This window comes from Phocoena phocoena, chromosome 18, assembly GCF_963924675.1.
Source record: "Phocoena phocoena chromosome 18, mPhoPho1.1, whole genome shotgun sequence".
Lineage (NCBI taxonomy): Eukaryota > Metazoa > Chordata > Mammalia > Artiodactyla > Phocoenidae > Phocoena > Phocoena phocoena.
In genome coordinates, this window is record NC_089236.1 from 19,316,495 (window position 1) to 19,339,865 (window position 23,371).

The window sequence follows — 23,371 nt, forward strand, 5'->3', positions numbered from 1 at the left end:
CTTTTGCTAACATTGGGTTCAGTTTGTTCTTCTTTTTCTACTTCCTTGAGTTGTTAAAAAGAAAGCCATGAATTGGGTACTTTTCTCCAACTTTGGTGAGCTGTGTTGGCTTCTATCTATAGTATGACAAGTTCTCTGGTGCTGTCACAAGCTGCTGAGCTTTATTTTGTTCTCAGTGCCTCTCCCCCACAAGACATTCAGAGTTTGCAGGTTCCCTGTTAGCCCTCCAAGTCAGGTGAGACAGAAACCAGTTCCTTGGACAGACCCCTGAAAAGCAGAAATGTTAGATGCACATTTCACTCTTCTCTTTCCCTCCCAAGGGGGAAGCCCCACATTGGGCTATTTCTCGGATATTGAGCTGTGTTGGCTTGGGGGAGGGGCTCACTTAGATGAAATAAAATGACTTTTCTTACCCATTTCCTTGCAGTTGAACTTGCTTGGAGTACTGCAACTTCTTAACTGTTTTCTGGTTTTCTCTAATAGGCATTGGCGTTATATATTGTTGTTGTTAAGTTAGTGTTTCTGTGGGAGAGCAAAATCTGGGGCTTTCTTTTCCACCATCTTGCTGACCCTGATGTCCAGAGTATTTTTGGGTAGTGGCAGTGGGTTTGTGCAGGGGTTATGAAGTAGGAATGATTGACTGAATCATTGCCCACTAAGTTAAACTTAATCTCCAGGCCTCCTTCCCTCTTGGAAGTGTAGGCTGATATCATGTGGCTCAAAGCTCCAACCTTCTAATCACATCATTAGTCTTTCTGACCTGGTCAGTGCCCACCTGAGTCATCTCCTTTGTATTATCTAGGGGTCCATTGTGAGTCACCTCATTAACATAAACTCTCAGATGTAGGGGAGGGTTTAGAAGTTGCCTCCCATGCACTGGGGACAAAGGCCAGCCAAATTCTTTATTACACATGTATATTGAAATCTAGTCAGGCAGTATAAAATTTAAAAGGTACAAAGATGTACAGGGAAATACAAATCTTCCACCCATCCTTGTTCCTCAACCACCCAGTTTTTCTCCTGGAGGGCTGATACTTAAATCTTTTTTTGCCTAAATAACAGTTAACTCTCTTTAAAAAATAATAAATTCCACCACCACCACCACCACCACCACCACCACCACCCTGCCTTCCCCACCCTGGTCCCTTCGGCTGTTGCCATATTTTGAGGATTTGAAAGACTGTATTGTTCTCCAAACAGTAATGAATATAATATTATTCCTTTACATTATACCTTGAAATGAATTTGTTACTGAAACACTTAGGTACTGGGATAGAAAAGTGAAATTAGTCTTTTGAGGTTTTTTTTTCTGGATTAAGAATAATATATTCACTGTAGAAATTTTTTTTAAAATAGTGACACATAAAATAACAAAAGTCTTATCATTTAATGTTTTATTTCTTATCTTTTTTCTGCTTGTGTGAATAGTGGGAGGGTGCATATTTAAGCACACTTTATGTTAAAAAAAACACAGTTGAGAATAGAATCTAAGGTTTTGTATTATTTTTTCCCAGATTACACTGCTGAGATCATTTTCCTTTCCAGATGCATTAAATAATCTTCAGTAGCATGGTTCTACCATTTCCTTGTTTTTGCATGTTAAGAGTATTTCTGGTTTTGTGCATGTATTAGCAAATCTATTAGATAATTTTACTTTGTTTTTTCTTGATTGATTTTAGAAGACTTAAAAGTTAACTTAATTGTTTGGTATTTATCATCTTACCTTCTTATATTGCTCATGATAATAGCCAGAGCTATTCTTTCAAGGTAGGTAGCTTTCTTTTTTACTGACTTCTAGTAGGGCTAGAGCTTATAAAATCAGGACCTTTTGTTCATTAGGCTTTCCCTATTAAATATCAGTAAACTGTTTTAAGATTTTTTTAATGTTCTTTAAACAATACTTGAATGTCCCTTCAGTTCTTGTGAAAAATGCATAGGTTATATTTCACATATGTATATGATTATATTAAGTTGTTTGGTATACGTTTGTATCTGTTTTTAATCTTTTTCCCTCACAGATGAGCCATTGTCTTCCTCTTCCTTTTCACTTCTTTTCCATTATTTCAATTGAACACTTAGGGGGGGCACTGTGCAGGTGATGCAAGGATAAATTCTCAAGGGAATTTAAAAATAGTGGGGAGTGATAGATGTATAAGTCTGATAGTGTACACAAATAGATTTTAAGATTTTATTGACGGTTCCAAAATAAAATCTAGATATTTTGTCTGTTTCCCCTCCTGCTAGGGTCCTGTATTGATAGGAAGTTCTCAAGGTGGTGTCAACATTGAAGATGTTGCTGCTGAGACTCCTGAGGCCATAGTTAAAGAACCTATTGATATTGTAGAAGGCATCAAAAAGGAACAAGCTGTTCGGGTATGTTGTACTCCGAAACATTTCTAGCTTTTGATTGGATAATTGCAACCCTTAAAGAGAATTAACTGTGTAAGTGAAGTGATTGACAAAACTTCTTAAAAATTTTTTTTGAGTGTCAAGGCATGTTAATATGTAGTTTGAAATTGCAACTTTTTAGAAGTATCTAAAGCGTTTTTCTTCATATCCTTCATAAATATTTTACTATGTATCTTTAAAAGATAAAGATTCTTTTAAAATAGCCACTATACCATTCCATCCCTAGTAAAACTAACAATAACTTCTTAATATCATCACTTACCCAGCCATTCAAATTCCCTAAGTGTCTCAATTTTTTTTTTTCTTTTACAGTTTGAGTTGGGATCCACATAAGTTCTTTCATTGTGGTTGGTTAATAGGTCTCGTGGGTCTTCTTCTAGTTTATAGGTTTCCTTTCCCTCACTTTCTTCATCCATTTTCTTTCATTTTGTTGAAGAACCTGGGTTAATTATACTTTATTGTTTTTCATAGTCTGGATTTTACATCCCCATGGTGGCATTTAACATGTCCTGTCCCCCCTTTATTTCCTGTAAGTTGTATGGAATGGTAGGGACACTGTCTCATATATCCCTACGATAGATCAGTGATTTTATTTTTGGGGGGTTTTATGGATGCTTTTAAGAATCTGTTTAAAGCTGTGGACTTTCTCTCAGTGTATGTACATACTTGGTAAATTTTGCCTACAGTTTCACTAGTTTTCTGTACCATCCTTCTTGTGTGCCTCTTCTTCCCATTCGATTCCCACCCCACCCAAAAAAAGCCCCCCAAAAGAAAAACTTAACCATGAAGTTCAGTATTATGGCCTGTGAGAGTTGCTTGTTAATGTTTGTAATACTGCTATTAAATTGTTTAGCTTATATATAAAAAATGAGTGACCCATCTTAAAAAGAAGTTTGAATATTAAAGTTTGAATGAAATTAACATCTCTTATTAGGAAACTGTCAAAAGAAGCTTATGGTATTGAAGTACAGTAGAGCAGGAACTTTGATACAGAGATTTCCCTGCTAAAGCATGAAGAAAGTCATTTAGGCAAGTGAATGGTATAAATGTTTAAAGGGGACAGAGATTTGATTCATTAGGTAGTTATGTGAGAGTGATGACTGGAGACTTAAATTTAAATGAGAAAGAAAACACTTGATTTACAAGAATACTTGAAGGAATAATCTACTAAGATTGTACCTTTTTGAGTGATGGATGAACAGAAATAGTTCCCAGCACAGTGCTAGACAAACTAACTTCATACTGGGCTGATCAGAATTCTTTTGTAATTCTCAGGTGTTTACATTTAAAACAGTAGATTGTAACCTAGTGAAAATCTTTCTAAATGAAATGGTACTTTATTTCTCATTATTCTTTTTTTTGAAATGTTTTAACCCAAAATTACATTTCTTAGTTTGATCATCCACTTTATTTTCATTTGATTATTTGCATTTGTCTTCTTGCAAGAATCACATTCACTTTCAAAGAATTTAATATTTTCTGTTATTGAAAGTCAGATGTATTGTAGCCTTAGATAGCAATTGGAAGAGAGGAAAAAACTACTCCATAGGTTTCCTGATCAGCTGCAACAGTTAGGATAAAAAAAGAGACATGTGGCTTCTATACCAGTGGTTCAGAATTGCTTATACAACTTAAAAATATTATGGAGTTTTGGTCCACTATAGAACTTGTGAACCACAACTTCTGGGTTGAGACCTTGGTGTATGCATTTTAAAAAAAGCTCTTCAGGGCTTCCCTGAAGAGCACAGTGGATGAGAATCTGCCTGCCAATGCAGGGGATACAGTTTCGATCCCTGGCCCGGGAAGATCCCACGTGCCACAGAACAACTAAGCCCATGCGCCACAACTACTGAAGCCCGCGTGCCTAGAGCCCGTGCTCCGCAACAAGAGAAGCCACCGCAATGAGAAGCCCGTGCACCACAACGAAGAGTAGCCCCCGCTCGCCACAACTAGAGAAAGCCCATGTGCAGCAACGGAGACCCAATGCAGCCAAAAATAAATAAATAAATAAATAAAAATTGAAAGGAAAAAAAAAGCTCTTCAGGTATATTTAGGGAGGAATCTCTGCTCAAGACTGTAAACTTTTCTACTAGATTAGAAGCTTAAGTACCTGTATGTCTTTTGAATCTAGCATATATTAGGTGTTCAGTAGATTTTTGAATGAATGGGATAATACTTGTTTGACTGGATATGTCTTCATTGCTTGGTAGACACTCTTCATAAATTGCCTAAAGGGTAAAATAGGGTGAGTTAATATTTTGGCCATTGGACCATTTGGATTATCAGTCTGCCTTTTATATGTAGTTTTAATAAAATATAAGTCTCTATTTTCAGTTTAGGTTGGCTATAAGGCTTAGTGGTAGTATGGAGGCTATGGAATAACACAGGAACAGGAATTGAGGCGAATGACAAGTCATTTGACCTCTCTGAATCTCTTTCTTTTTTTTTTTTGCGGTACGCGGGCCTCTCACTGTTGTGGCTCCTCCCATTGTGGAGCAAAGGCTCCTGACGCGCAGGCTCAGCGACCATGGCTCATGGGCCCAGCCGCTCTGCTGCATGTGGGATCTTCCCGGACTGGGGCACGAACCCGTGTCCCCTGCATCGGCAGGCAGACTCTCAGCCACTGCGCCACCAGGGAAGCCCTGAATCTCTTTCTTTGTAAAATGGGCATACTACCTGCTTTGTGAGGATTTTGAATAAAAACTTTTGTTTAACCATTTAGTGATAGTAGATGCTATTTTAGTGATTAATGTTTGACCATAAATGAGTCATGTTTATTATTTAAATGATAAACTACAAGGTTTTTTATTTGTAATAATTTAATGTTGACTGGATGTATACAGCATTCCTATAATAAAGAGACAAATTAATTTCAGCTTGCACAGAAGATGGGATTTCCAGCCAATATTGTGGATTCTGCAGCAGAAAACATGATCAAGCTTTACAACCTTTTTCTGAAATATGATGCAACCATGGTAGAAATAAATCCAATGGTAGAGGATTCAGACGGAGCTGGTAAAGTATCTTTTATCAAACATTGATTGTCTGTTTATCCACTTATCATATTCTTCACTGAGGAAGTTGAACTCATAAGGAAGTGAACTCATTTCTATGTAGAAGCTTATTTTATAATGAAAAGAGTGAATGTGAACAAATATTAAAGAGACCCTTTAAAACAAACACCTTAAATATATATTTATGTACACACAGAGGGGTTAAAGCTGCACTGTATGGCAGCTACCAGTCACATGTGGCAGTTAAAATTAATTGAAATGATATAAGATTAAAATATTTCTCAGTTGCACTAGTTACATTTCAAGTGCTCTGTAGCCCCATGTATTGGACAGCTCTGTATTGGACAGCACACATAAAGAACAATTTCATCATTGCAGAAATTTCTGTTGGGCAGTGATGGATTAGAGTATCCACTACAGTAGTGAATAAATAGTTGTAGTTTGGGGGAATTAGCCATTTTAGTCTCCCCAGGTTTCAAACTTTAGAGACACCATGATTGTTATTGTACTAAGTGTGTATTCTGATGCTAGAGTCATTTAATATTAGGGAAGTAAGATTAGCTTGTCACTTTGACAGCTTTTCTTTTACGTATGTTTAAAAGGTAAATCAGGTTTTGAATTATCATGCCTTCCATGTATAGTTTTTCTAAAAATATAAGTTGCTTTATTGTAGCCTAAATTTTTCTTGATATTTTACATTAATTGCTTCTGTTGCTGTAATTTGTTTGATTTTGTTTCAAGTCTCTTTGGACATTTCTAATCTTCTTAAGCATTTGTAGATCTCTTTCACTTTTATACTTCTAATTAGTTATAGTCATTATTATAGAAGTCAATTTTTAGCTGGTCATTTATATGGTTGTATAAAGAAAAATGAGTAAATTTTCTTGTGATTGTAGAGGTAGTTTATAAAACTAAAAATAATTAAATTTTTTTAAAGAGTGAGGGCTGATGCACATTTTAAAAATGCAGTGTCCAGTGAAGGAGAATTATCTGTATGAAACCGATATTTTTTTTTAAGGGAGGCAGTTCTTACCTGTTTATTCTTTTAGATTGGCATTACTTAATCCTTTGTGGGTCAAGGACAAATTTTAAGAAATGCAGTGAAAATTGCATGAAAGCGAGTAAGCCTCACCAAGGAGTCTGCACCAGTGTTCCCATGTGTGCATGTGCATATGCACTGTTTTTCATGCAGTTTAGGGGTTCTCAAACTCCTTGAAGCCTTTGGTCCTGCATTTGGTACTTGGATGTCAAATTACTAACTCCTATTGCTAGGCAACCTTTAGAATCCTTTTGTCAGGTTTCAAAACCGATCATTCTGGAATTTTTTTTTTTTTTTGCTGTACACAGCGCGGGCCTCTCACTGTTGTGGCCTCTCCCGTTACGGAGCACAGGCTCCGGACGCGCAGGCTCAGCGGCCATGGCTCACAGGCCCAGCCGCTCCGCAGCATGTGGGATCTTCCCAGACCCGGGCACGAACCCGTGTCCCCTGCATCGGCAGGCGGACTCTCAACCACTGCGCCACCAGGGAAGCCCCATACTGAAATTTTATTGGAATTGTATTCATCCTATAAATTGTTGGGGAAAAATTAACATCTTCCTAGTAATCAGTTTTTCCAACTAGAAATACCTATTTTTCCATTTATGTAAGTCTTGATTTATACTTTTTTAAATAAGACTTATTTTCTTTGGGTAGGTATTATATTTCTTTTTAGATTTATTTGTAGAAGTATATTTTTGTTGCTATTATGATTGGGATCTTTTCTGCCATTGTATTTTCTTACTGTTTATTGCGGTATACAGAGACTGTTGATTTTGTTCTTCATTTGAAGATTTTAATTCTATTGTTGTATTTGTTTTCTAAGTATTCTAAGTATACTTTGGTTTCCTATAGTAAAGTTTATTTAAAAAAATATGTTCCCTCTATTTAACAAAAACATAGCAAATACTATATGCTAGGCACTATTGTAAGAACTTTTCAGATATGGACCCCTATAGTTCATTAAATGTTTATAACAGTTCTGTGAGGTAGATACTATTACTATCCTTATTTTATAGGTTAGGAGACTGAGTTACCAAGAGGTTAAGTGACTTGCCCAGGGACACATGGCTAGTGGTAGAACTGGGCAGTGAATCTAAACAGTCAACTGCAGAATTTGTGCTCTTACATATGACACAGTTGTATGACAGGGATATTTTGGGTAGAGAGTAGTATATCAGCATTATTGGAGTAGGAAGAGATTAGCAATAAGGTATATCTTTTAGGTTAGGAAGCTGTAGCAGTAGTCCAAGCAGGAGGTAACAAAGGCAGTGGGAATGGAAAAGAGAAGGCTTTATTTTACAGATGAGTTCAAGCTCAGGCTCTGTTAGCAGATCTACATTTCTCACAGTACTTTCTTTATATATTTTGAATGGAGGCTTTAGACCAATGCAGACTATGTAGTTATAAACATATGCAGATTGATATGTTTTATTTATAAGGTTCATACTGAGTTGCAAAAGTAATATTTTTAAAAATAGAAAATATAGATATTTGTCTCCTTTTGGTACCAAGTTACCATATGACAAGATAGAATATACATTTGGGAAAATTATCATAGTATTCCTTAAAATAGTAGTTTAAGGATATTTTGAATGACTAAATTTGGAGTTATTTCCTTTGTGCACAGTTTTTTTGGAACATATATGCTGCATAGAATGAAGTATACCTCTTAATTTGTACCGGTTTACTTGTTTGAATAATTGTAAGAAGAAAGCTTATAGACTCTAGACTTATTTTCCTAGTAATGCTCTGAAAACATAGAGTAATATAAAAAAAATATATATATATATTTGAATACAATTGCTTAAATAGCTTATCATACCATTGCCATCATTGGGGTTTCTGAGAGATCTTCCAGTGATTACTGATCTTCCCTGACAGAGTTCTAACTAAAATGGATCCGACAACTAAATTACACCATTAGGCAGACTTAATAAATCTATTCAAATATGAGGCTTTAACAGGGCAGGCCTTTCAGGGATAGACTATGCCTTGGGAATAGCAGTTGGAAATGGTTGCTCGCTGTGGGAAGCTTACTCCCAAGAGGAAGAAGGACTGAGCAGAATTATGCATGCCTAGTTTTATAATATCTAGATTAACTAGACAGATAATTTGCGTCATTTCCTCTGGGAAGAATTAAGTAGAGACAGTGAGAGACAGATCTTATACTAAGTGAATGTGAAAGGAAGCATCAGGAGTGGGGAAGATTTGATCCCGCCGCCTCCCCCCCAAACATTCCTTAGTATTTTCTTTACCCACTGAGCTCAACCATCAAGCCTGTGATCTATCAGGGTGGATGTGGAGCTCTTGAGGGAGGAGAGGTTAGCTGTCTGTTTGGGTAATCTTGTTCTGACTTTGAGGCTGCCTTTCCAATCCCAGCCATTGTTCCTTTGGCTATCATATGGGAGCATCTATAGGTAGTTTGGATTTTTACCCCCAGAAATTTCTAAAATGGGTCAAAATAGTACACCAGTATCAGCTTTAAGAAAGTGTTATGCTCAATTCTGAAAATTTATTCTTTTCTGTTTCTGACACCACATTATGTTCAGTCAGGTTGTCTATCGGAATTTCAAAAGTTCATCAGTGAGATTAGATTATGGCATTAAAATACTCTGAAATACTCTAATAGTAGATTACATAAAGACACAGCTGGATTTAAAGTCCAAATGTGATGAAAGTCCAGAGGACCTAGAGAACTGAAGTCCCAAGTCACATTCTCTTATCTGAGTTAGAAGTTCAAAGAAATGAATGTTCTTTCTAATTTTGTAAATATTTTGATTGAATGAGAGGTTATGAATTCTAGATAGTTTTAAAATTCTTTTAGCCATGGCAGTTTGGACTGTCTGTCACAGGAATGGGTAGAGTTTCTTTGTGATCTCAGAAGTTATATTATTTGAATTTCAGATCTCTTATGTGCCTGAATTCTAAAAGTGTACAAAAGGTTAATAATACATATAAGTTTATCACAGCTTTGACCCTCAATTACCAAATTTGGAGAAACCCCTCCCCCCAAACTCAAGCCATTCCCACTGCCAGGGACAGTGATCTCAGGCACAATAATATTCTCAGAACCATGTACTTCGTTTTATCAAGGGTCATGGCAGAAACTCAGTGAAAGCTGAATGAAAGAGAATGGACTGATATTAGTCTCCCCAGGATGCCAGTTGTCTTGATTATCTTACCTATGGACCTGAAATCAGTTGAGAGAAATCTCCAAGTAAGGAATTAATTTTGGCCTGGTGCATTTGTGACTTCTAGGGGGGAAGAAACCCAAAATGTACATTTCTTAAAAGTTTTTCCTCTTTTGAACACTATGAATTGAGTATGGGCTCTGTTTACTGATATTACACATACCCTTGCTGTTAGCAGAGTTGTCAGTGGCTGGTTCTACTGACTGTTGCAGAGCTCAGGTCCAGGAAATATGCTTCCTAGGTATTTCACCCCAAGTATGTTTTTATTGGAGAATCACCATCACCTGAGTGAACCTGTCTTTATCTTCTTGAGTCTATATACTTTAGAGGCCTACTAAGGATTAATGCCTTTACTATGTGTTCCTCATTGTTTTTTGAATGGCATGTTAATTTTATTAATTTAATAGATATACGGTTGACTCTTGAACAGCACTAATTTGAACCATGAGGGTCCACTTATAAGCAGATTTTTTTTTCAATAAGTATGTATTACAGTACTACATAATCTGTGGTTGGTTGACTCTTTGGATGCAAAACTGCAGGTGTGGAGGGCCAACTGTAAAGTTATATGCAGATTTTTTTGCTAACATATCTTGAGCACTTTTTGCATTTACTAAAGCATTCTTCTAAAACACTTATTTTAATATTTGTAAAATTTGTCATATATAGATATGCCACAATTTATAACTATAAATTTATAAATGATTATCAAAATACAAGGGATCTGAAGGATCACAATCCAAGAAACATACATATTATCATTCACCAGTGATTTCAGATATTGTACTTTTTAGTTCCAAATTTTCAATATGGTTCCTTTCATAGTTTTATTTTCTGCTGAGATTACTTATGTGGTGCTTTATTATGACCATATTTTCCCTTAAATCATTAAACATGTTTAAAATAGCTATTTCACAGTCCTCTGATACTTTAAAATTTGAGTCATCTTGAGTTTGGTTTCGTTTGACTGCTTTGTCTCTTTACTTTTGGTTACATTTTCCTGTTTCTTCACAGATCTAGTAATTTCTAGTTGTATACTAGACATTTTGGGAGACTGAATTCTGTCAGCTTCCTCTGAAAGAATGTTGGTTTTTGTTGTTAATAGTTAATTTGGCTGACTCTAAACTTTGTCTCTTGTTTTGTGCAACAGCTGAAACTGCTCAGTTCTTTTAGCCTCTATCTGTTCAGGAATAAGGAGAAAGTTGTAGTTACATTGGAGCAAGGAAGGGATAGAATACATATTGAAAGCTAAAGTCAGAGAATTAACCTTCATAAGGGCCATTTTGGTAGAGTGCTGGAGGTAAAAGCCTGATTAGAGTGGATTTAAGAGAGAATGGCAGGAGAAAAACTTGTACTGGTATATGGAGTTTTTTAAGCAGGGCTTGGCAGATGTAGTCTCAGTTACTGCTATTTCTCTACTTGTTCTTCTCCTTCTTCCTTTACCCTTTCTTTCTTCTTTCTTCTTCATAACATGTTAAAAATATAAAACCCTTTGTAGGCTCACAGGCCATAAAAAACCCAGCACAGGCTGAATCTGGCCCATAGGCCATAGTTTGCTGACCCCAGGTTTAAAGAGACAACTCTTTCCGTGAGTTATGTTGCATAGAAAGAGGAGAGTAAGGGGGTAGGGGGAGGTAGGGAGTAAAGAGTTTTTTCTTTCTTTTTATTGAGGTGGGGGAAAGAACAGCATTTTTACAAGTCAGTTTGATTTAGCCAATAGAAAAGTGGGGTGGGGTGGAATTTACAGTGCAAGAAAGACAGAATTAGCAGAACAATCCCCTTGAGCTGAGACCCTGGGCCCAAGCAAAGGAGTTAGCTAGGAGCATGGACAGTTAATTCTTGGTAATTAAAAAGAAAATTAAATGCTTTTGAGGGTTTTTTTTCCCCTTCTTTATCTGTTGCTTAGGATAGGTGTAGAACCAGTAACTTTGATGGGGCAGTTTTAATTTTCACGTATTCCTTTTCAAGAAACAGTTTGAATTAATTGTGAAGATAAATTGAAATACTTTCAGTAAGTAACAAAGTGTGTTTTTCTTCTGAAGTCAAAAATATTTGATTACTGTATAGTTTATTGTGTCTATCTTGAAATTAACATCACTTAATTTTTTTCCTTCAAAGTGCTATGTATGGATGCAAAGATCAATTTTGATTCTAATTCAGCTTATCGCCAGAAGAAAATCTTTGACCTACAGGACTGGACCCAGGAAGATGAAAGGGACAAAGATGCAGCTAAGGCAGATCTCAACTACATTGGCCTAGATGGAAATATAGGCTGTCTAGGTACCACCTGTTTTTATGTTAAGAGTTGGATTGGCTAAGCTTAATTTATTTTCTTTGTTTGTTGCTTATACAAATCATTTTCCCTTCTTGATAGTAAATGGTGCTGGTTTGGCAATGGCCACAATGGATATAATAAAGCTTCATGGAGGGACTCCAGCCAACTTTCTTGATGTTGGTGGTGGTGCCACAGTCCATCAAGTAACAGAAGCATTTAAACTTATCACTTCAGATAAAAAGGTAGGGGCAGAACTGTTTTAGAATTTGAATGGAGAGAAGTAACTTGATTAATTAGTAAATGTGGTCATTATAGTAGTTGAGTGTTAAAGTTCAAAAGTCCTCAATAGTTTGGAAAAATTTGCTGAAATCAATAAAATAAAAGTTAGCAAGAAAGAAAGATAAACTTTCCCATTGTGATTTAGAAAACAAGGTGAAGAAATACTGGATGGTATTAGATAATACTATAAACGGTAATGATTTGGCATGAGAACCCATTACTATAGAAAAAATTTTGGAGCTGTTAGTTGACTAAAAAAGCCAGAAATCTGGAAAGTCTGTAAAGCTAAAAAGAAAATAAAAATCATCTTTAATTCTATCCAGACATAGCTTTTGTTACTATTAATTTGATTTATTTTCTTTAAGACTTGTTAATGCTTATGTATTTCACACATGCACTCATGCACATTGCATATGTATCATTCTAGAAACAGCTTTATTAAGACATAATTCATGGGGCTTCCCTGGTGGCGCAGTGAAGAATCTGCCTGCCAATGCAGGGGGCACGGGTTCAAGCCCTTATCCGGGAAGATCCCATGTGCTATGGAGCAACCAAGCCCATGTGCCACAACTACTGAGCCTGCGCTCTAGAGCCCGCACGCCACAACTACTGAGCCCATGTGCCACAACTACTGAAGCCTGTGCACCTAGAGCCCATGCTCTGCAACAAGAGAAGCCACCGCAAGGAGAAGCCTGTGCACCACAAGGAAGAGTAGCCCCCGCTCATCGCAACTAGAGAAAGCCCACATGCAGCAACGAAGACCCAGTGCAGCCAAAAATAAATGAGTAAAATAAATAAAACCAAAAAAACCCCCAAAAACCTGGCTTCCAAAAAAAAAAAAAGATATAATTCATATGCCATATATTTCACCCATTCATATATATATCTCTCAATACACACATTTTGAGTCTTTTTTTGCTAACATCTCTTGAGCACTTTTTGTGTAAAGTATTATTCTAAAACACTCATTGTAATGTTTGCATGATCTGTCATATTATAGATATGCCATAATTTATAATTACGAATTTATAAATGATTATCAGAATACAAGAGATGTGAAGCATTGTGATCCAAGAAACAGACATATTATCATTCATCAGATATTTTTTTTAAGGAATAGATCTACTGTGTGACCAATGTGGGTTGTTTTTTGTTTTTTGTTTTTTTTTTTTGCGGTACGTGGGCCTCTCACTGCTGTGGCCCCTCCCGCCACGGAGCACAGGCTCCGGACACGCAGGCCCAGCGGCCATGGCCCACAGGCCCAGCCACTCCACGGCATGTGGGATCCTCCCAGACTGGGACACGAACCTGCGTCCCCTGCATCGGCAGGTGGACCCTCAACCACTGCGCCACCAGGGAAGCCCCAATGTGGGTTTTTTAAGGCTTATGGAAATAAGATAATGGCCTTCATGTAACTAGTCTTACTGAATTTAGACTGAGAATTTGTCATTGGTAGGGATCAAGATACCTTGAACTGTGTTGAGAATTGAATGAGTTGGGCAAGGGGAAGGAAATGTGCAGAGGCATGGGGTCCAGAGAGGGCCACTGTGTTCATGGATTGGTAAGATGCTTATGCATAAAGATATAGCATTATTGGGGTGAATGATAAGAAGTAATGTTGGCAAATTGAGACCCAAGTTGTGAAGATCCCTGTATCTATAGCTAAGGAGTTTTGAATATAATACTTCTACCCCAGCACATTTACAAATACATATATCAACTCCTTACCTTTTTGTTTTTTTATTTTTAAAAAAGAAGGTAATTCTGCTAGTAAAGGGTGAAATGGGGAATAGGGAGACACTGGCAGGAGAGATCAATTTGGTTATTATACCTGCTTGTTGGGAAGGATGAAGAGGTCCATAACAAAGGCAGTGTCAGTAAGAATAAAGCAATGAAACCTACACTGCTGAGATAGAATCCTTAAGTTCATTTTTTTCCTTTTTGGGCGTGGCATGGTGAGGGATTGGTTAGGACTTCTGCAGAGAATCATTGGTTGGTGATATCTTTTGTGCTGTCAGAGGCAAAGTAAAGAAATTTGGTATTTTTGAATGAATGTGTTAAGTTTGCCCTGTGGTAATTATACCTGGTAGATAGTTGTAAAGATATTCTTCCTATAATGGTCAGATGTGTATTTGAGAGTCCTCAGTATATTGAGAAAAGTTGAAGTGTTAGTGATATGACTCATGCAAGTGATTTGAGGAAACCAAGAATGGAACCTGGCTCCTCCCACCCAGTGCTGAAGGATTGAATAAGGAAGGAAGACCCAATAAAAGAGGGAGAGAACAAACTGACAGAGATGGTTGCAGATCAGGAGAGAGTGGTGACATCAAAGGCCAGGGTGAAGAGTTCTGGGAAGTAAGGGAATGGGCAGTAGTGTTAGATGCTGAAAGAGAGGAGAGGGGGACAGAGGCCAGGCTGCAGTGGGTTGAGTTGTGATTGGGAATTGAGGGTGTGGAGTCATACAGGAGAGTTACTCTTTCGGCGGTGGGGTCTGAGGAGGCACAGAAGGACGTAGTGCTCTCAGTTGAGTGGAGGTCGGCTTGAGAAGAGCTGTGCAGTGTATGCGTGTTTGTGTAGAAGACCAAGAAGATGGGTTGTTTCTAGCTGGAGAAGAGATTTGAAGATAAAGAAGAGAGTAAATATAGCTAAAGGAGTGGAGACCTGGAGGAGACACAGTACAGTAATTAGTGATGAGGTTAGTTTTGGAGAGGAGGTTACTCCTTAAGGTATTACTGGAAAAGGAAGATCATATGCTAGAAGTTAGAGAGTTTGAAGTGGGATAGGAGGCTCATGAAGAAAGTTGAAAGGAATGAGTCAAACTATTGCTGATGAATCATTATTATACTGCTCTTCAGGTTATGCTCATGTTTCACAGGTTTGGTGTTTGGTTTTGTTTTTTCCCACTCTTTTGCTTTTCTTGAAGTTGGAATGGATAAACTAATAGGCTGGAATCATGCATTATTTGAATGGGGACGCAGGTAGACTGGGTATGAGAGAGGAGTGGCTATGAGGAAGCTGAGTGTGCCCACGACAGTGTCATTGATTTGCTCAGCTGTGGCTTCTAGGCTCTATAGTGAAGCACGCCAGATTGGGGGAGAGCTGATAGACTGGTTGATTAGGAAGGGGTTGAGGGACTAGAGACTTTAAAAGATTGGATTTGGTAGAGTTAGAGATGAAAGGCGTTAAGTGGAAGGAGAGGAGGTTGAGCAAGAGTGGGATTTAGACATTTGATATTGTAGAGACATTCATTCTGGTCAGGTCAAGGATTTGTCCTTGGTAGTAATCAGTTGATATGGACTGGAGGTAAAAGTGACATGGTAGAGCTCCAGTCACTTTGAGGCTCAAGTGCTAGATGATGCCTGTGGCGCGTACTGTAGCTATCCCAAATGCGGCGGGAGGGGGTGAGATGGGAGGGTGCCAGAGTCCACTGTGAATTCTATTCTATTATGAATTCTAGACCTTTATTTCTTGAAGTATAGAAATAATAGTGGTAAAGATAAGGAATGCTTAGTATAACTCAGTGTGTCTCAACTTTTTTCCTGTCATGGCATTCACAGAAAGTAACATTTCAGTGGGGCATGGGAGGTACATGGGGAAGGTTGCTTGTTGTCAGAGGCCACTGGCTCAAGGTGCTAGCCGTCCCAGCACCTTCCTAATTGCTCTAAGGCAGCGGTCCCCAATCTTTTTGGCACCAGGGACCAGTTTCGTGGAAGACCGTTCTTCCATGGACGGGGTGGGGTGGGGGATGGTTCAGGCGGTAATGCGAGCAATGGGGAGTGGTGGGAAGCGATGGGGAGCGATGGGGAGCGGTGGGGGAGCAATGGGGAGCGGCAGATGAAGCTTCGCTCCCTCACCCGCCGCTCACCTCTTGCTGTGCGGCCCAGTTCCTAAGAGGCCATGGACCGCTACCGGTCCGTGGCCCGGGGGGGCTTGGGGACCCCTGCTCTAAGGGGTGAGGGGAACAATATCTTGGTGTGTCTATAACCCATTTCTATCTCACTGGTTGAGAAGTTCTAGTGTAGCTGAATAAACTAAGCCTCTTTTTAAAAAACAAATAAGGTTTTTTCTAAAGGATAGAAGAACAGCGATTCAGACTATCGGTGTGATGATGAAAGAATGCCAACCCAAATAGGCCCTGAGGTTTGGATGTGATGTGTAGCCAGGAGTGTCCATACAGATGTTGAGTAATTTTGAGGGCCTGGTTTGTGTGAAAAGTTGGTAGAGTTGATGGGGAAAAATGAAGAGATGATAGTTAATGAGGACTAAATTGGAGATCTTGCATATGATGTTGTCTTACAACATGGTCTGGGTTAGTAATGTTGGTAATGACTATGCTTAATAGGAGACAAGTAAATGGAATCAGGAGGTCTTGTTAATATGTGACAGGAGAGAAGAGACTGTGAGCCAGGTGTTGAAATTACCCAAGGAGGGGAAATAAGTTTTGCTGGGTGGTGGACTGCACACACTTCAGTGATGAGAGCTGCATGCAGAGAGTATGGCTGTTTGGTCTGAAAATGTTCCCATGAAATTAACTTTTATCATAAGGCACAGATACTAGTGTTTTCTTGGGAAGGAAGGAAAAGCAGTCATTCCTTTAATATTTTAATCTAAAACATTTTATTGGCAGGTACTGTCTATTCTGGTCAACATCTTCGGAGGAATCATGCGGTGTGATGTTATTGCACAGGGTATAGTCATGGCAGTAAAGGATTTGGAAATTAAAATACCTATTGTGGTACGGTTACAAGGTAAGTGTAAAAGGATCTTGCAGTTGTTCTGTGAACTCTCATTGCTTAAAAGTTCATAATTCCAAGGGGTTTGGTTCATTTAGTTTTAAATAGCTGTATTTTTTTTTAACATCTTTATTGGAGTATAACTGCTTTACGACGGTGTGCCAGTTTCTGCTCTATCACGAAGTGAATCATCTATACAAATACATATATCCCCATATCCCCTCCTTCTTGCATCTCCCTCCCACCCTCCCTATCCCACCCCTCTAGGTGGTCACAAAGCACCGAGCTGATCTCCCTGTGCTATGTGGCTGCTTCCCACTAGCTATCTTTTATACATTTGGTAATGTATATATGTCCATGCCACCCTCTCACTTTGTCCCAATAGCTATATTTTTAAAATGAGAGTACAGTAGGGAATTTTTAAAACGTGGGTTAAAAAATTCTAACATTGGAGCAAAATTGTTCATAGTTTTGCTTGCTATAAGTTGATACATTATTTATTTGTTGTATGTATCTTGAATTCTGACTTGTCTGAATTACCATTAATGTGATAAGGCAAAGTATTTCACAAGGTAACTCCAGGTTTTTATAGTATTTGGTTTAGAAGCATTTGTATTAAATGACCAAGTTAGTTGAAATTTCATATTTGTAAATGTATATTGTGACAAACATTTTAAATGATTTTGTGTAGGTATTTAAAATGTCTATATTTGCATAAATCTTTTCCAGGTACACGAGTTGATGATGCTAAGGCACTGATAGCGGACAGTGGACTTAAAATTCTTGCTTGTGATGACTTGGATGAAGCTGCTAAAATGGTAAACAGGTTATGTTGATCTGAGGATAAATTTGCAGTGTATGAAAGATTTATAAACATTTAGACTCTAAAATGAACCAGCTAATATTGCTAATAATGAGTGTTTCAGCTAAACACTAGGAGTATTGAACCCCATATACCTATCACCCATCTTAAACAATTACCAGTTCATGCTCAGTCTTGTCTCATCTTATTCTTACCTACTTCCTTTCCCTGCCCGTGATTATTTTGAAGCAAATCCCAGACATTATATTATTTCATACTTATCATCATGTATCTGTAAAAGATAAAGGTATTGATGATATAAAGGGATTATTATTGCTTGTTTCAGATGGGATAGTGGTATTATGTTTATGTTTTATAAAAAAAGAATTGAGTCAGTGTTGAAATTTCCCTGATTCTCTTAAATATTTTTTGCCTAGGTTCTTTGTTAGAATTAGGATCAAAATAAGTCTATGCTTGCAGTTGGTTAATATATCACTAAATTTCTTTTTGTAGATTCTCCCTTGCCTCTCTTTTTATTCTTAACTTTATTTGTTGAAAAAACCAGGCTGATGGTCTTGTAGTGTTTCCTGTAGTCTGGATTTTAATTATTGTATTCATGGGGTGTCATTTAACATGTTCCTCTGCTCCTGTATTTCCTGTAAACTGGTAGTTCAATCTATAGGTTTGATCATATATGTATTTGATTTTGAGGAGTGGGGAGCAAGAATATTTTATGGTTGATTTTGTGTAATTCCATAAGGAGGTATATAAATGTCAGATAACTTCTCTTTTTGTAATACTAGCAGTCATTGACATTCATAACTTAGATCCAATATTTTGTTTATGCAAAGTGGTGATTTTCTAACTCTGTGATTATTTATTATATGGCATACTTATAAAAAGCGAAACTTTCTTGTATCAACTATTTGTTGGCGTGAAGTACATTTTTCATAGAAAAAGCAGGATACTTACTTAATTCTTTGGTTTTATTGATCAGTTTTCAAAATAATGGGTTTGTTCCATTATGGCCTACTAAAGTGACCCAGGCTTTTTTGTTTCTTAGTTTTTGTTTTTAGGCGTGTGTGTTGTGTGTTGCATGCATGCATGTATGCACATGCTATTTTGAACTCATGGATTTAAATATATTTGATGTGGTTCAGTCCATTTTAGTTATTTTTATTGATGCATAGATTGTCTCATCTTTGGTCAGTGGGAACCTTTTCAAGTTGACTCCTGAGTCCTTCCTACATGCCCTGTGATATGCTTTCTGATATGATGAGATTTTTCAGGCTCATCTTTACATTTCTTGCTGCAGACCTGGAATCAGCCAGATGGTGTTTAGACAGCACAATTTAAGCTTTAAGGGTGCTTACAACTATTGGGTTGTTCATTGTTTCTAGATATTTTTAAGTGGCAAATCTAGGAAAATATGTATTTTTTAAAGAGATAAATACATGAGTACATAACTTCCAATATTTCCAATGCAAATCCAAGGTACAGTTTTTTTTTCTTATCTGATATCTGTTTCTCTTTTTTCCCATTCTGTAGTAACATAAATATTCCTTTGCTTTGTCCCTCAATACAGACATGTTAGTTTTAGAATAATAATACCAACAATATGACTACTGAAAGTAGTTCAAGACTTGTATGTGCAGTTCTTTTTGTCCTTTGAAGTATTTCCCATAATTTGCTGGATTTTAAAATTCACATGAAACGGTTCTCTGTTTTATCCCACCTTTGATGCATGGTTAGCTTCATTTATTTATTTTAAAGGAATTGCTTAAAATTTTTTTTGTTATAATATTTCCAAAGTCAAACTGTAAAACAAGGTATTCTTAGAGAATCTAGCCTTTATACCTATTCCTGTTTGTTCCTTCCCCATAGGTAACCAGTTTTTTGGTTTTCTTAGGATTTTTTTGTTCGTCTTTTCACTTTTTTAAAAACACAAGCAAATAATGTATGTGTATACATTTAGATGTATGTATACATATATCTCTCCACTTTCCCACATTATATGATGGTAACATGTATTTTACCTCATTTCTTTTACCTTACACTATATCTTGGTGCACACTCCTTAGTAGATAAAGAGATGTTTTTAAATGAGAACTTCTGATTCTTTCCCACCTATGTTTATAGACATTTCACAGAATACTCTTTGGGGCTATATGGTTTAATCAGTAACTAGGCTTTTGAGATTTGCTTTGTTAATGTGATATCTTTTCATAAGCATAATAAAGGTCTTATTTCCTTCTTTAGGACATACTTTGGGAAAAAACTTAGCTAGTAAATAAAATTCAACTGCACTTTAGAGACAGAGGAATTTACACTCAGTCTTGAGTTTAAATTAAGATTTTGAGCAAGGGAATGAGAAAGTGTTTCAGAAAGCCTGTTTTGACTTTGAGATGTGGAGTCAATTGTTGAAGGGAAGAGTGAGGGACAGTAGGAGTCTGGCTAGTGTAATAATTAGATGTGAGGTGAAGGTAATGGATAGGTTAGAACTTTTCTCTGAAAATATGCTTGTTTGCAATGAGAGCCTGAATTAAGAAAAGCTTTGTGGACATGGAGAGAAGGGAGAAGAATCAATAGGAGCTTGATCAAATAGACCATGAAAGATAAAAGTGAACAGTTGATTTTCGTTGTGTCTGTAGTCCTTTTCTAATGAGTAGGAGGTTATGGAAGTCATGACAATATTAATAATATGAATATTAGCAACTGCTACCATTTATAATTTATTGTGCATGCAATGCTAAGCCTTTTTTTTTCTTCACGTATTATCTTATTTAATGCAAGTTTGGTGAAATAATCTCCATTTTTATAGATGAAGAAACAGAGGCTAGAGAAATTAACTTATTCAGGATCATGAACAGGATCAGGATCATAAACATCAGAGTGGGATCTGAACTCAAGGTGTCTAACTTTAAAACCTTCTCTTAACTACCCTGCTGGGGAGGAGAGAAGCTAAATCTGTTGTTTGGTTTTAGATATGTTTAATTTGTATATGTTGTATGGTACCAGCTGTATATCCTCAGACAGATTATAGAGAGAGCATTGGAATTCAGCTTGATAATTGTTAACTTACTGACAGAAAGTAAAATACTAACTCCTAAACCCAAGCTCCTATCCCAACATTGTAAGTTAAGATTATTTACATTTCTTAAAAGATTTATTTATTTATTTATGGCCGTACTGTGAGGCTTGCGGGATTTTAGTTCCCCAACTGGAGATTAAACTGGGGCCCGGCAGTGAAAGCGCCGAGTCCTAACCACTGGACCACTAGGGAATCGCTTTTATTTAGACGTGCTTTGCGTTCTGTAGTATCCAGCTAAGACAGTCACTGTTTCTACCTTTAAAGATAAAGGCAGAAGATCTAAATAGACATTTCTCCAAAGAAGACATACAGATGGCCAACAGGCACATGAAAAAATGCTGAACATCACTAATTATTAGAGAAATGCAAATAAAAACTACAGTGAGTTATCACCTTACACTGGTCAGAATGGCCAGTCTGTATTTTAGTCTACAAATAACAAATGCTGGAGAGGGTGTGAAGAGAAGGGAACCCTCCTACACTGTTGGTGGGAATGTAAATTGGTGCAGCCACTATGGAGAACAGTATGGGGGTTCCTCAAAAAACTAAAAACAGAACTACCATATGATCCAGCAATCCCACTCCTGGGCATATATCTGGAGAAAACCATAATTGGAAAAGATACATGCACCCCTATGGTCATAGCAGCATTATTTACAATAGCCAAGACATGGAAGCAGCCTAAATGTCTATCAACAGATGAGTGGATAAAGAAGATGTAGTATATATATGCAATTGAATACTACTCAGCCATAAAAAAGAATGAAATAATGCCATTTGCAACAACATGGATGGACTTAGAGATCATCATTCTAAGTGAAGTAAGTCAGAAAGAGAAAGACAAATACCATATGATAGCACTTATATGTGGAATCTAAAATATGACACAAATGAACTTATTTACAAAACAGAAACAGACTCACAGACGTAGAAAACAAACTTAGGGTTACCAAAGGGGAAAGGGAGTTGGGGAGGGATAAATTAGGAGTTTGGGATTAACAGATACAAACTACTATATATAAAAAAATAACCAACAAGGACCTACTGTATAGCACAGGGAACTATATTCAATATCTATAAGGGAAAAGAATCTATATATAAAAGTGAATATATATATATATATATATATATATATAAATAAAATACAGAATCACTTTGCTGTACACCTGAAACTAACACAACTTGTAAATCAACTATAATTTTAAAAAAAGGAAAAAAATATAGATAAAATTTAGGCAATGATGAAGAGATATATACATATATCAGATATGTATCAATTTAATACCTCTGATATTATATATATGAATAAAATCCAGTGTGGGTTATGGTGTGGGTTGTGAACAGTGTTAGATTTGACTATCCTTCAAGAGTGGCAAATGCTTATAAGACTGTGAAGTGATTTATAACAATGTCAGAATAGCCCAGATATTTTAAATGAAAAAGACTGAACATGCAATTAATTTTACATTGACCAATCATTCTGATTCTGTGTTTTTATGAAAATAGAGACAAAGCTTTTTTTTTTCCTTTCAGGTTGTAAAGCTCTCTGAGATAGTGACCTTAGCCAAGCAAGCCCAGGTGGATGTGAAATTTCAGTTGCCAATCTGATTTGAGAACCCAGTGGTTGGCTGAAGATGTTAAATGTGTTATAATTGTTAAAAATACTGAGTTCTGTATTATTATTGTTCCTTTTCTCTTTAGTGTGTGAAGATTGTAATTACCGTCTAGGCACAAAAACTTCTAAAAGCATTTGGTCTGCATTTAATCCTGTACAGAATGGGCTGTTTGTATAAAGTATGTGTAATGCAGTTATCTAGTTTGTTTTGTTGCAGCTTTCTTTCTCAGTTTTACAGAATGTCACTTGCAATATGCCAGTTTATTATTGCTGGGTACAGCATTCTTCATTGATAAGAGTCTTATGAATGAAATAAATATGAAGACAAAGCTTTATTCTTTAGTGTCAGAAATGTATTATATCTAATAACTAGTTTCATTAGTAGAGCAGTGTATTAAAACAATGTTTATATAAGAAGTGTCTATCTTCAACACCAAATACCTAACTAAATATATCAGTCACTATTTATAAACAGACCTTTCAAACACTCCCCAGAATATTCTTTTTAAGTATTTCAGGAAAGTAACTTGTGAATTATTTGAGCATTGTTTTAATCATTACAGAACATTGATATCTGCAAGTCCTCATGATCTTGTGGTATTGAGAAGAACCTGTAGGTTTGTATCATGTAAGGATATATTTACTAAGGACTTGGCAGACAAAATTAACAATGTCAATTTAAATTAATAAAAAATCTCCCAATGTGATTTGCATTAATGTTTTTTTTTCTTTCTTAAGTAACACAGTGAAGGTGATGTGTTTATCATTGCACTAAACACCTCTCAGGAACTGATTTGTAGATCATGTACTGGGGCATGATATTACATATTATAAAGTGATCTACAGATATTTCAGTTGAATTCTGCTGTTTACGTGTGTGCCATCTGGTACCTTCTCGAAAAAGTCCACATTGTCTTTTGTGT

The 23,371-nt window shown here is 36.8% G+C and overlaps 1 protein-coding gene across 1 annotated transcript in view; it reads left to right on the forward strand.

Moving 5' to 3' along the window:
• SUCLA2 (succinate-CoA ligase ADP-forming subunit beta) overlaps positions 1 to 23,155 on the forward strand; it is a 48,234-nt gene extending 25,079 nt beyond the window's left edge. The window contains exons 5-11 of the mRNA XM_065895859.1: positions 2,245 to 2,373; positions 5,286 to 5,424; positions 11,772 to 11,933; positions 12,028 to 12,170; positions 16,835 to 16,955; positions 17,670 to 17,758; positions 22,367 to 23,155. Coding sequence (XP_065751931.1) covers positions 2,245 to 2,373; positions 5,286 to 5,424; positions 11,772 to 11,933; positions 12,028 to 12,170; positions 16,835 to 16,955; positions 17,670 to 17,758; positions 22,367 to 22,441 — 858 coding nt within the window. The 3' untranslated portion in view covers positions 22,442 to 23,155. The remainder of the gene's footprint in view (positions 1 to 2,244; positions 2,374 to 5,285; positions 5,425 to 11,771; positions 11,934 to 12,027; positions 12,171 to 16,834; positions 16,956 to 17,669; positions 17,759 to 22,366) is intronic.
• Positions 23,156 to 23,371: the final 216 nt, after the last annotated feature.